Source organism: Cucurbita maxima, unplaced genomic scaffold (assembly GCF_002738345.1).
Source record: "Cucurbita maxima cultivar Rimu unplaced genomic scaffold, Cmax_1.0 Cma_Scf00006, whole genome shotgun sequence".
NCBI lineage: Eukaryota > Viridiplantae > Streptophyta > Magnoliopsida > Cucurbitales > Cucurbitaceae > Cucurbita > Cucurbita maxima.
In genome coordinates, this window is record NW_019272022.1 from 2,546,521 (window position 1) to 2,559,973 (window position 13,453).

At 35.7% G+C, this 13,453-nt stretch overlaps 2 protein-coding genes across 2 annotated transcripts; one reads left to right on the forward strand and one right to left on the reverse strand.

The window, feature by feature from the left end:
- Positions 1-4,280: 4,280 nt before the first annotated feature.
- On the forward strand, positions 4,281-5,555 carry LOC111481034 (VQ motif-containing protein 4-like). The gene has a single exon (XM_023126311.1). The coding sequence runs from the start codon at positions 4,419-4,421 to the stop codon at positions 5,097-5,099; it is 681 nt and encodes a 226-aa protein (XP_022982079.1). The 5' UTR covers positions 4,281-4,418; the 3' UTR covers positions 5,100-5,555.
- An 820-nt stretch (positions 5,556-6,375) lies between these two features.
- On the reverse strand, positions 6,376-12,551 carry LOC111480956 (probable bifunctional methylthioribulose-1-phosphate dehydratase/enolase-phosphatase E1 1). The gene is made up of 12 exons (XM_023126196.1): positions 12,022-12,551; positions 11,641-11,777; positions 11,177-11,272; positions 10,858-10,977; positions 9,978-10,067; positions 9,579-9,719; positions 9,264-9,419; positions 9,036-9,185; positions 8,863-8,964; positions 7,578-7,687; positions 7,378-7,496; positions 6,376-6,732 (listed from the first exon to the last, which is right to left on the reverse strand). Exons 1-12 carry the CDS (start codon positions 12,245-12,247, stop codon positions 6,641-6,643), a joined length of 1,539 nt encoding a protein of 512 aa, XP_022981964.1. The 5' UTR covers positions 12,248-12,551; the 3' UTR covers positions 6,376-6,640.
- Positions 12,552-13,453: the final 902 nt, after the last annotated feature.

Sequence of the window (13,453 nt, forward strand, 5' to 3'; positions counted from 1 at the left end):
AAAAAAAAAAAAAAAAAAAAAAAAAAAACTCATTCAAAGTTTGAATAAATTAAAAGGCTATAAAAATAGAAATTCACATAAATCAATCTTCAAACAAATTAATAATAATAAATAAACATAATTTAAAATTATAAATCAACCTTCGTATGCATCTATAATGTTTAATTTATAAACTTCGATTTAATAATTTTGATATAAATTACGATAATTATTGACCAGCACTAATATAAACAATTAATTAATTAATGATGAATTTGGATGTTATATATGAATTTACAACTAAATTTAAAAACATAGTGGGGCCGGTGGACCCCACAAAGTAAATTTTTTTAAGAATATTATGAAAAGTGAGACTTTGCGTTGTGATTTGTCTTTTCCAATTTCTGCATTAAATTAAGTCTAACATTTTCTGACACAATATTTTTTTAATATTTTTCTATTTTTATTAAAAAAAAAAAGTCAAGCCGGCCAACCTTTTATTAAATTTGTTTTTCATAATTCATTTTTTTTATTCACTATTCTAATTTAAATTTTTTCCTACTTCAAAAATAATATTAAAAATAATGTCTACTCATTCTTAAACTTATTATAATATTAGGTCTATTAATATTAAGTTAATGAATTAAAAATAATGTTAAATATATCGGAAATTTATTAAATAAATAATTGATAGTTCGAAAAGTTATTAGATACTTTTTAGCAGGGTGTATATTGAACTTAAAAAATCAAAAAACTCGACCTACCTGACTCGAATCATAAATATTAGGTTGAGTTGTAAAACATTTTCGGGTTACTCGGGTCACCAACCTAACCCAATCCATATACTCTTACGTGAAAAAATTTGATATTAAGTGGGTAGAAGGAGAATTCAAGATGATTATGAGTTGTGCCCTACAAAAAGAGCATTGACAAGTTTTATAGGTGGCTTATTTTCTCGTCGAAATCGCAATCGATTACTTCATTTTTGCCTCCTTACTCATCAATTTTCAACTCGAGCGATAATTATGTTCAGATTCACAAGTTTAATTCTTTTAAAAATAATAAATTGAGTGCGTTAAATTATTAAGTAATTAAATCATGTTTATTATAATTTTAAAAATATTTTTTGAAAATTTCAAATTAACCATCAATTTAGAATAATGTTTTTGTCGGATGATGAAAGTCCCGGCTAATTTAGGGAATGATCATGGGTTTATAAGTGAGGAATACTAACTTCATTGGTATGAGGTCTTTTGGGAATTTTGGGAAACTCAAAGGAAAGCCATGAGAGCTTATGCTCAAAGTGGACAATATCATACCATTGTGGAGAGTCGTGTTCGTCTAATATGGTATCAGAGTCATGCCTTAAACTTAGCCGTGCCAATAGATTGGCAAATCCTTGAATGTCGAACAAAGGACTCCAAAAAAAAAAAAAGGGAGTCAAGCCTCCTCAAAGGTACGAAGGCAGTCAAAAATGACTAAGACTCCAAAGGAGTCGAGCCTCGATTAAGGAGAGGCGTGCTTTGTTCGAGGGGAGGTGTTGGATGATGAAAGTCTCACATCGGCTAATTTAAGGAATGATTATGGGTTTAGAAGGGGTTTATAAGTGAGAAATACTAACTTCATTGGTATGAGGCCTTTTGGGAAGCCCAAAGCAAAGCCATGAGAGCTCAAAGTGGACAATATCATACCATTGTGGAGAGTCGTGTTCGTCTAACAGTTTTAAACTACTTTATTACTAAATAAGTTTTTTTAACCAATTTTTGTTTTTATTGTAATATTCCATCCCCAACACTATTTCCCTTCAACCATTTGAGTGAGCGAAATGCTGCAGAAAGAAGGAAAATTCATGGACTGACTTCATCGTCTCCATCTCATAGGAACTACGAGATCATCCCAAGGACGTCTTCAGCATCCAAGGGTTGCAAATTGACCATAGAACCCTGTTCAATCTATCTGGTTGGGCAGTAAAGGTCGGAAAAGGGGTAATGAAAAATGTAATATTCCTATAAAAAAATAATATTTTTTTGCCTTGCTTTTATTAGAGTCACTTTTTATTTATTTATTTATGTGATTTTGAGTAATTAAATATTATGTCTAATATTGTAGGGATTTAATTCAAGTGTATGTGAACCTTTGATGGTGGTTTTAGATTATATGAATCAAATCATATAGATATTTATTTAAAGCTAACAAATCTATCATTTAACGATGTAGATTGTGTTATCATTTTAGGGTCCGTTCTACCTTTTTCACATTCATAACCATCCTTATTTTGAATCAAATTGTTGTTAAGGACAAATATTACGAGCTATCATCAAATCTTAGATATCGATCTACCACTAACGTTAGAAAAAATTGAGGGTTTAACTAAATTTATTGTAGTGCTAACTAAAGCAATTTCGACAATCAAATTAGATATCACACCACGAAAGCAAATAAATAATTTGAAAGTGATATGATCTTATATAGTTATATTAGTGGAGTTTAAAGATAGATTTACTATCAGTTGATATGATAAGACCTCTCGACCATATCATAGGCTATGAGACAAGAAATATTGTTTCGTGATGTGTGCATAATCTTATAGTAAGACTAATGATTAGGGGTGTTTATACGACGTGATGATCTAAATAACTTAGAATATCTAATCTAAACTATAAAGTATGGGTTGGATTAATTTTATTTTTTTTTTTTGTTGAATTTTTATAAAATTGAAAATTCAATTTGGTTCTCACGTTCGAAATTTTTTTTATCATATCTCGACCAACATGCAAAGGATATGGAATCTTGATTTGACACCTTATGAGTTTGATATTCTCTTGCGACATAGTTACATTACTTACACATAACTTTTAAGAGTGAAGACTATTTACACAGACCAACGCAAAGTCTTTCCAGCATGCTTTGTCCTCATTCACATGTTAGGAGATCACCCAATATAAAATTGTTCTAAGCAAAACATGCCTAACTGTGGACTTCCCACTGAAAAAGAAGATGCATCTTATAGGTAGTAACTTTCATTTCTGTAAAGTCTTTCTTAATTCTATTATCATCACGATCACTTTTATTTTGATGTGGTTTTCGTTCATTTATGTACCCTTCATTTACTCGGGTGTCACAGACCCAACCCAACTCAACCAAAACTTAGTTGAGTTAAGTTGTGAACAATATTTAAGTTTTGTGAACCACGTTGGATGCAAACTTTGATGGTTAAGAGAATGATTTTGATATACAAATAGGACGGATATGATTGGACAATACTAAATTTTGGGAATCTAATGGGGATTTAACTTATTAATGCAAACATTTATTTTTGGAATAATAACGTATTCATATTCAATAGAGAGGGGAAACAATTTATTTATTTATTTATTATAATTTTAACAAATTTATATTGAAATTAAATATTAATTTCATTTAGTTGATGATTAATTCATAACTTAGGTTATACAATACCATTGTTATAATTATAATTAAATATAAAGTGAGGAAGGAAGGGTTAGGTTAAAAATGATGTCAAACGCCTTAGCTTTGCTTCTAAGGATTTTGCCCTCAAAATCTCCCAACTTTGACCATTTTGCCTTTTCAATTTTTAATTAACTTAGAATTTAAGAATATATTTTATTTTTGTCCAAATATTAAATTGACGCGTGAAAGACACGGCGTTGAAATGTTTGAAGCGGCCCAACGCCATTGGGCAGACACTAAGACAACCAAGTCCTTACGGTCAGGTCAGGTCAGGGGCTCTTAAGTCAAACCCTACCTTTTTTTTTTTTTTTTTTTAATTTTATTTTATATATTTCCAAATGAAAAATAAAAAATAAATAATAAAAATAAAAACAAAGCAATGGCATCCTCTTGTTGGGCATTTTCTCACCGGCCAATCACACCACAAACCCTCCCTTTTTCTTTTTATTACTTTTTTAATATTATATTCTCTTTAATATTTTTTATTCTAAATAAATAGTCTCGTAAAAAAGATATTTCTCGTCGTCTAAATTATTTTAGTTCAATTGTTAAGTCATTTGCAGGCTTCGTCCCATGTTTATTTATGGTACTAAAATTTACATTAATATTCACTAAATTATTCGAGTCCTTTATTAAAATTTTATATAGTAAATTATCTATTTATTTGTTTTTTTAAATATTTAATAAATATTAGTAGATAATATTATTAGTATTTTGCCATTAAATATATTATTCAATTTAAATATGAAGAAAAGGAAGAAAAGTTGAGAGAATAATAAAGTGAAGACTTAGAAAAAGAGAAGAAAATTATAAAAGTGGGAAAAGAAGAGGAAGAAAGTGGCAGAAGACAACAAAAACATTTCATACTCAACCAGGAGCCACACCATTTTCTTCCCTCTCTTCCATCAAAACCCTTTCTCTCTCTAGAACCAGACGAAGAACAGGAAGAAGCTTCAGAAACCCCTTCAATGGAGATCGCTTCATCTTCAACCTCCACAACAAGATCATCCCATGAAACAGACAAAAACCCTTCTCCCAATACTTCCCCTAACCTCCTCCCTAGATCTGATTCCACCCCTTACCCCACCACTTTCGTTCAAGCCGATACCTCCAATTTCAAACACGTCGTTCAAATGCTCACCGGCTCGTCGGAATCCCCCAGGCCGCCGCACCCACCGCCCTCCTCCAAGCAGCTCTCTTCCATTCCTTCTCAAGACCCCTTTCAATCTTCCAAGAACTTCGCTATTCCTCCGATTAAAACTGCCCCCAAGAAACAGCAGAGTTTCAAGCTGTATGAGCGGCGGAATCACCTCAAGAATAGTCTGATGATCAATACCCTAATCCCTAATTTCCCCGGTGCTGCTGGGTTTTCGCCTCGTAACACTGAGATTCTCTCTCCGAGTATTCTCGATTTTCCTTCTCTGGCGCTCAGCCCTGTTACGCCGTTGAATGATGACCCGTTGTTTGACAAGTCGTCGTCGTCACCGTCGCTTGGAAGCTCGTCGGAGGAAGAGAAGGCGATTGCCGAGAAGGGGTTTTACTTGCATCCGTCGCCGATGAACACACCGAGAGTGGCGGAACGGCCGCAACTTCTGTCTCTGTTCCCGGAAACGTCGCCTAGAGTGTCGGAATCGTCGTCTTCTTCGTGACGAAAACAAGGGTTTGCTCTGTTTTACTCTGTTTTGTTTGTAGAGATTCGTAACTTTTGATTGATTCTTAGAAAAGAAGAAGAGAATCATTGATCAATCGAGTGGGGATTTGGGGTTTGATGAATTGATTCTCTGAGATTAACGCAGTGATTAAGAGAAATCCATTGGTAATGAATGTTAAAAGGCCTCTATGAACTCTTTGAACTGAACTTCAATTTTGGTTTTGGTTTGAATTGTGGTGTTCTTTCTTGTGAACCATTTTCCTTTCCATTTTCCTTTCCATTTTCCGGGAAAGTTGGTGAGAAAATGATTGTTTTTTTGTGAATTGGGTGAGAAAGAAAGCAAAGATATAATAATTTAAGTGAAGACTTCGCATTAAACGAAGGGTGGAGATCCACAAGGAAGAAGGTTGGAAGTTCCACTTAGTGTATTGATGGATGCAATTGGGGCTGTAAATACCGTTGCTTTCTTACTCTCTTTTGTCTTTTTCTGTCTTCAAACATAAAAGTTGTCTTTTTTTTTTTTTTTTTTTCAATTAATTTCTTCAACCCCTTCTAATTTTAATATTATAGAACGTTTAATTAAGATTTGTAACTCAATTTTAATATTATATATCTTTGGACCAAACAAACAAATTATTTTATTCGCGACCTAAAATTCATGATCTACCTTTAATTGGTTAAAAAATCTAAAGTTTCTTGAACCCAATTTTAAAGAATCCAAACTAAGGGGATAAATCTATGTCTCAAGACAGAAGATGATTTGAAACCGACAAAAAGAAAGTACTAAGCTATTTCATCGTTGAAGTAATTGAAAAGGCACCTTTCTAATTGCCAATCATAAGAACCAAATCTGTAATTCTCATTGGGGAAAGCTCAATTCAAGCTTTAAGGGGGTTGTCGATCTAGTCGAACGAACATAAAAATGAACGTTATTTTTATTTTTTTTACTGTCGTGTCGTCATCTTCGCATATCAATTATACAAGAATAACAAGGTGGAAGAGTAATGATGAACTAATCAATTATCAATAATTAGGATTAGCTTGGTTGGTTAAGCTTCCTTTTATAGAACTCTTTCATTTGAGAAAACTATAGTATAGAGTTCAACACATCAGGCATCACTTCTAAGCTCAAACTTGCTTTCTTTTAAGGTAATTGTACAATTCATATACCAAACTAGAGATTTCGTTGCATATATAACTTGTTTTCTTTGATTTCGTGTAAGATAATTCAACCTTCATTTGTATGAACGAGACATAATGAAGAAAATAGAAGGTAGAACTCAATTTTCCTATCGATTTGGTATCGAAACTAATCGCAAACAAGGTGTGACAGGAAAGCACAAGGGTGATGTGTGTCACTATACATAGTCATCCAAGATGATATCAATGCTATCAGTTGACAGATATCATAGCAGTCAATAGGAATTTGCATTTGATACTCAAAGATGATGAGTTTTATTTATATGTGAATAATAAGCTTCTATTCTCGAGAATTATTGGACATTCTAATAGGGAAAAAGGGACACACATACCACATCTTCAGATTTGTGAAAAAGATTGAATGGTCTTGAACTCATGATGGTCTGGAAGAGGAGCATTCCCAGGTCGGATGGATATGTTCACATCAAATCCTGAAAAATGGGATTTCAATCAGATAACAAACCATGAACAGTAAACACTGTGCAGAAAACAATCCTAATTTGATTTTTGATGTAGTTAGTAGACAACAAAGACACAAATAATCTCCATGGATGAAGCCTTGAGGTGGGGATTCTTCGTCTTTGCTCACTTCCTTTCGTTAGTAGTAGATTGACTAAGATTGGATTAACACACTCACTGATGCCTTTGATGTTCGCATGTGCAACAGTCCAAGGCTACCGCTAACAGATATTGTCCGGTTTGGCCCGTATGTATCACTGTCAACCTCACAGTTTTATAAAACGCATTTTTTAGGGAGAGGTTTCCACATCTTTATAAGAAATGTTTCGTTCCCCTCTCCAACCGAGGTGAGATTTCACAATCCACCCTCCCGACAGCCCAACATCATCACTGGCACACCACTCGAAACCTAGCTTTGATACCATTTGTAACCACCTAAGCCCGCTGCTAACAGATATTGTACACTTTGGCCCGTTACCTATCGTCGTCAACCTCACAATTTTTTAAAACTAGGGAGACATTCTTATAAGAAATGTTTCGTTTCGAGAGTGAGATCTCACAATCCACCCCCTAAGAGTACAGCATAAATGAAAAAGGGTCGAGAAGATGCAAAATACCTGCTGCTTTTGCAGCTACAGCTTCCTGAAAAACATCAGTGACAAACAAGATTTCTGATGGCTTATCGACGCCAACAGACTCTCTGATCTCGACATAACTGCGCGTTTCTCTTTTGTTTCTGAGAGTATAGAATGAGTAGCTTGTATAAATAGTGTCTATTCTACTGAAGGGAAATTATCAAGAGTAAATTAGATCTTACCCCACTGCGGTATCAAAATATCCACACAAATATTTTCTCAGATCCCCATATTTTGTATTTCCAAATAGAAGCCTCTGTGCCAATCTACTGCCGCTCGAGTATATGTATACCTACAAAAATTAATCATTACTTCACTATTAGAAACGAATCGTCCCTGGCTAACAATCATGTCGGAAACAAACAGAAGAACTTGAACTCTAAACATCGCTCGAGTTAAGAGAGACAACTTTGAAAGCATTTTTGCTGCTTTCGTTATTTCTGCATGTTACAAAATGTTCATGCAACGGCCCAAGCCCACCGCTAGCAGATATTGTCCTCTTTGGGCTTTCCCCTTCAAGCATCCCCTCAAGGTTTTTAAAACACGTTTGCTAGGAAGAGCTTTTCACACCCTTATAAAGAATGCTTTGTTCCTCTCTCCAACCGATGTGGGATCTACAATCCACCCCCTTTCGGGGCCAGCGTCCTTACTGACACACTGGTGTCTGGCTCTGATACCATTTGTAACGGCCCAAGCCCACCGCTAGCAGATATTGTCCTCTTTGGGCTTTTCCCCTTTAGGCTTCCTCTCAAGGTTTTTAAAACGCGTTTTCTAGGGAGAGGTTTCCACACCGTTATAGAATGTTTTGTTCCCCTCTCTAACCGATGTGGGATCTCACAATCCACCCCCCTTTGGGGCCCAACGTCCTCGTTGGTACAACATCCGGTGTTTGGGTTTGATAACATTCGTAACGACCAAACCCATTACTAGCAGATATTGTCCTTTTTGGGCTTTCCTCTTCGGGTATCCCCTCAAGGTTTTTAAAACACGTCTGCTGGGGAGAGGTTTCCACACCCTTATAAAGAATATTTCGTTCCACTCTCCAACCAATGTGGTGGGATCTAACGTAAATATGCAAATTAACAAAGAGAACTATGGTCTTTTAAAGTATCTGGTTGATCATCAATAAAATTGAAGACTGAAAGTTAACCAGCGAGTAAAACTGACGTTAAGGACTCATAGTAGTTTCCATCTAGGCATTAGTGACCATAGCATCAAGATAGATTTAAAGGATATAGCTATGTTGAATTCATTTTGTTTGGACACAGAAAAGTAATTTTCAAAATTTTCATGGTGTTTGGTCACATGTGTAAAAAAGTACTACAAAAAGTTCTGAAATCAAAGAACTTTAACGTGTTTTTAAAACGCGTTGCTGCAGCTATTTGGACAGAAAAAAAACCATTAAAAGAAGGCATGATGGACCAGAGTGGTTATATGTGGAAGAGGGAAAAGTATTTTATATACAACCTTTATGCCCGACGCGTGCCACCTTTCCAGAGCTCGTGGTACATCGTCAAAAACGTCTCCTTTCAATTCATTGTTCTCGAATCCAGTTAACCATATATGACCCTGACAAAACTGGGGGTTAGTTCTTGTAACACAACAGTTTGTTGTTTTCTTCATAAAATATTTCTACTTACTTGCAACTGCTTTAGAGCAGGAATCTTCCTGTCAGCTTTTATCATGGCTTCAACGTTCGCAACTAGAGCTGCAATAACGTCCTCTTTTGCAGAATCATCGAGCGGAATAGGCACGGCACCAGCAACACCTTTTTCCAGATCATCTTGCACCTGCAATTGTATTTTCAAGTTACTAGCACCAACAAATGTTCTGTGATCGACTTGAACTCCCGAACAGAACTATCTTACCTGAGATCGTAACAACGCAATATCTTCCTTAGTCTCTGCAGTGTCGAATGTTAGAGATAAATGCTTGCGGACATTGTTGCGAGCATATGGAAAGAGAACATCGGTCACAAATGATATTGGAGTAGTAGTTCCTTCTATGTCAAGAACAATGCAACGCTGCAGAATATATATCAAAAAATGAGGTACGTACAGACATGTAGGTCATTAAAGAACAATTTAATTTAACAGACATGTAGGTACGTACAGTCCACACAAACAGAGAGATTGTACTAAAATCAAATTGTTTAAGTGTATAAATTATATCAGAGCTTCAACCTTTGAAGATGCTCCATTGTTGCTACCAGCTACTACGACTTCCTTGACGTTCCGAATGGGACCATGATCTGGAGTAGACCAGTCTAGGCCCAATTGATAAAGCTTGATGGCCGCATCAAAGAGATAGTGGTAACATTCAGCCTGAAACAATGAGTGGACAATTCAGAAAGAGCATTTCAACAGTGTGAATATTGAATAAAACATCTGCCATACTTTATCCATCACTGTTCAGAGTACAGCTAAAGCAAAATATAAACACAAGTGTCTCAACACCAAGCCAAAAAATATAATAAATAAGTAGATACTACTTTTACAAGAAATTATATCCATAGATAAAAGTGAATCTCGTAAAATACAGCGATCCATTGATTTGACCATATATTACTGTGTATAACGAACCTGAGTTTTCGCATGGATCCATGAATCTCCCCATACATAAATGCCATGGTTTCGAACAAGCACAGCAGTTGTTTTTGGGTAGGCTTCGATCTGTAGAAAGCAAAGGAAATGAAAATTTTAGAACAGAATAAACACTTGTCAGAGTATACATGGTCTTTACTGGCAGAAAAAATTCTAGACATTGATCAACAATCAATGGTTGTTCCATTAATCAGTAACAATAAGTTTCCATCATTTTCATTGAATGGTACGGTAATTAGCATACGGAAATAGTGTTCATAATTACTTGAAATGCACGATGATCAGTGTGAGATCCCACATCGGTTGGGGAGGAGAACGAAGCATTTTTTATAAAGGTGTGAAAACTTCTTCCTAACCGACACGTTTTAAAAACCTTGAAGGGAAGCCCGAAAGGGAAAGTCCAAAAAGGACAATATCTGCTAGTAGTGGGCTTTGGCCATTATAAATGGTATCAGAGTCAGGTTCTGGGCAATGTGCCAGCGAAGAGGCCGAGCCCCAAAGGGGGTGGCCACGAGGTGGTGTGCCAACAAGGACACTGGGCCCCAAAGGGGATGGATTGGGAGTCCCACATCGATTGGAAAAGGGAACGAGTGCCAACGAGGAAGCTGGGCCCCAAAGGGGTGGTTGATTGTGAGATCCCACATCGGTTGGAGAGGAGAACGAAACATTCTCTCCCTAGTGGTGGGCTTGGACTGTTGGTGAAATCATCCAACATATACAGAGGAATTTTAGTCTAACATTTGTTAATTGGAAATTGCATATATCCTTGGTCTTGTTTGTAACTTGCCTCAAAAGTACTGTTAATAATTGAAGATCAACAAGAAAAACCAGCAGATAAAATTCAAGTATTACTCCTTACCGCTTTAGCTAGTGATTCTGTGAGCTCGTATTCATAAGCAGTATTTTCTATTATTGGGATCACGAGTTCATCGTAATAACCATGCCCTTTGATTCCTTTGATCATTTCCATATGAGTAATCTGCAGTAATCATAGCAGGGAACAGATTCATAATCAAAAAGATATTCCTGCCTTGCCTTTAAAAGAAAGGCGATAATTAACCTACACGACATAATTTCACACACATGTATATTGCATACAAAATTAGCAGAAAAAATAGCAGGATTGGAAGCACACAACATTCACCCTTGTGAATCAATGCCATGAAGTGAAAACTCACTCTAAATTCCTTTGCTGATGGATTGATCATCGTTGCAAGGCATGATTCTATCCCGTGACTGTGAATAACAGCTCCAGCATCTCGCATCTGATATGCCTGGAACGGAAACAAAATAAACAAAAAGTTGTCAGATATCGACTCCGAGCGCTGCACAATAACAAAATCCAAAAGTAGGAAGTGATCTTCACTAGGATAATATGATGATGAAACGAATAACAGAAGGCTCTACCGAACAGAAATCGACTACTATTCTACATCAAATATCAGCATTTATAATCCTATGTCCCTTAGATCTTCATTAAAAACATATGATTCACAAATTTACAGAGGATTTTTATCAAAACGTTGCAAATCATATCATATCATATCATATCATTTTAAGAAAATGTTGGTAACTTGTGTTTGGATGAAATGAACAAGAAATCACACATGAGCATGGTAGAAGAAGGATATGAAATCAAAACCTTCATGAAAAGAGGACCACAGTCCGAACACTTTGGAGGCTTGTGTGGGAATGGCTTAGCAATAGGAGAAGATAAGATAGAACCATCAGGTGATAGCACGTACATGTCCTCTGGTACCATTCTTTCCTTCTGGACGCCTGTTAATGCATGATAAATTGGTATGAGAACCATGCTAGATAGCAATAAAAATCATGTTTCAGAAAGGAATAGAGCTAGTAAATGAATACACAAGCAGCATTTAAGATTGAAACTGATAACAAATCCCCATGAAATTGAAAGCAAAACCATATGGATACAACCCAGAAAAGCAAACAAAACTTCTCCATAGACCAAAAAACACTATACAATCAGACAAAGGGGAGAGGGACACGAAGAACAAACCAGAAGGAGACATAAGAACGAGCTGATTCTGCTTGGGAATAGCATCATCATGGACCTTGATGGTGATACTGCCGCCAGTTCCAGAGACCCATCCAAGCCCATAAAAATGGCGGCACAGCTCTGAAAGTAGAGCCTTAGTTTCAAGGACCGCCTTGCTCTCCAAATACTCAGGCGATATCATAGCCCTTTTCTCTCCATTCACACCCACTTCCGATGCCGTCGCCATTGGCAGCTATTCGTATGTAAAAACGGAGAAGCTCTAAGAATTGGGTGATTCAGGTTGACATGAAAAAAGGGTCTAAGAGGCCCTTATATATGAGAACCAGAAGACAATCAGAGCACTGCGCTTGAAGTTGAAGCAGCCATGGTCTTTAAAACCTAAACTTTTGAATTGGGCTTATTCGATCTCGGGTAAGTTTCGGATTACCTTCCTTTTCTCCTCGATTTCGTTGTGATCTGTTCGAATTTGGCTATCTTGGTGTATTGAATTTGTTTGCAAATCAGGTCCGTGGGTTCGAAAAGTTGTTGTTTGGATGGCTCAAAAGTCCGAAAAAGTTAACTGGGTCGGATTTTTCAATCGAATCATACAATTTTTGCTCTAAAACTTTTTCATTTCTCCTCATCAGTCAATCCATTCGCAAATATCCAGAAATCTTCAGTACTCTCTATTTAAACTTCAAAGCCATCCTTTCCTTTTGCAAGTACAAATGTGAAATTTAAAATTTTGAAATTGGTACCGGTCAAAAATGTTTCGAGGGGATATCTCCGTTTAAATAGAACATGAGATATTTCTATTCATTAGATAAACGAGACTCCGGCGGATTCGTCCTCATCCATACTCAATTCCTCGGGCCACTCTTTTACATATATATATATATATATATATATATATATATTGTTTTTTTATAATTATATTTCCATGATTTTTTTGTATCTTTAGTAAGTTTAATATTTTTTTTGTAACTTCTTCCGTGTGGAATATAATATTAAAAAATAATTTTTTTTAGAAATGGTATATTTGTGATCACATTTTATAATAAAAATTATGTCGTAAAATGGAGGTTATATCATCAACCTCGCAACATATGATTCCACATGTGTTGTCTTTCTTCAATTCGGTTCTTACAACTACAAGTCTCGACAGCTCCTACACTATTCTACAAACTTATACATCTTTTTCGTACAAGCATGATGAGACAAGAGTCCTGCAACCGTAAAGAATCGAGGAAGTTATCAGCGATCAAAATTTTGAGAAAACCCAAAACTTGCACCTCATACCAGACACTCGATCTCTACCTACAAACATTTTCGATCCTTGACTCCTACTCGAACTTACCTCAAAACTCGACCAATGTCAACTTCTACACCAAATACTTCAACTTTTATATGGTCATAATAAAAGCTTTTTTTTTTTTTTTTTTTTTTTTAAAAA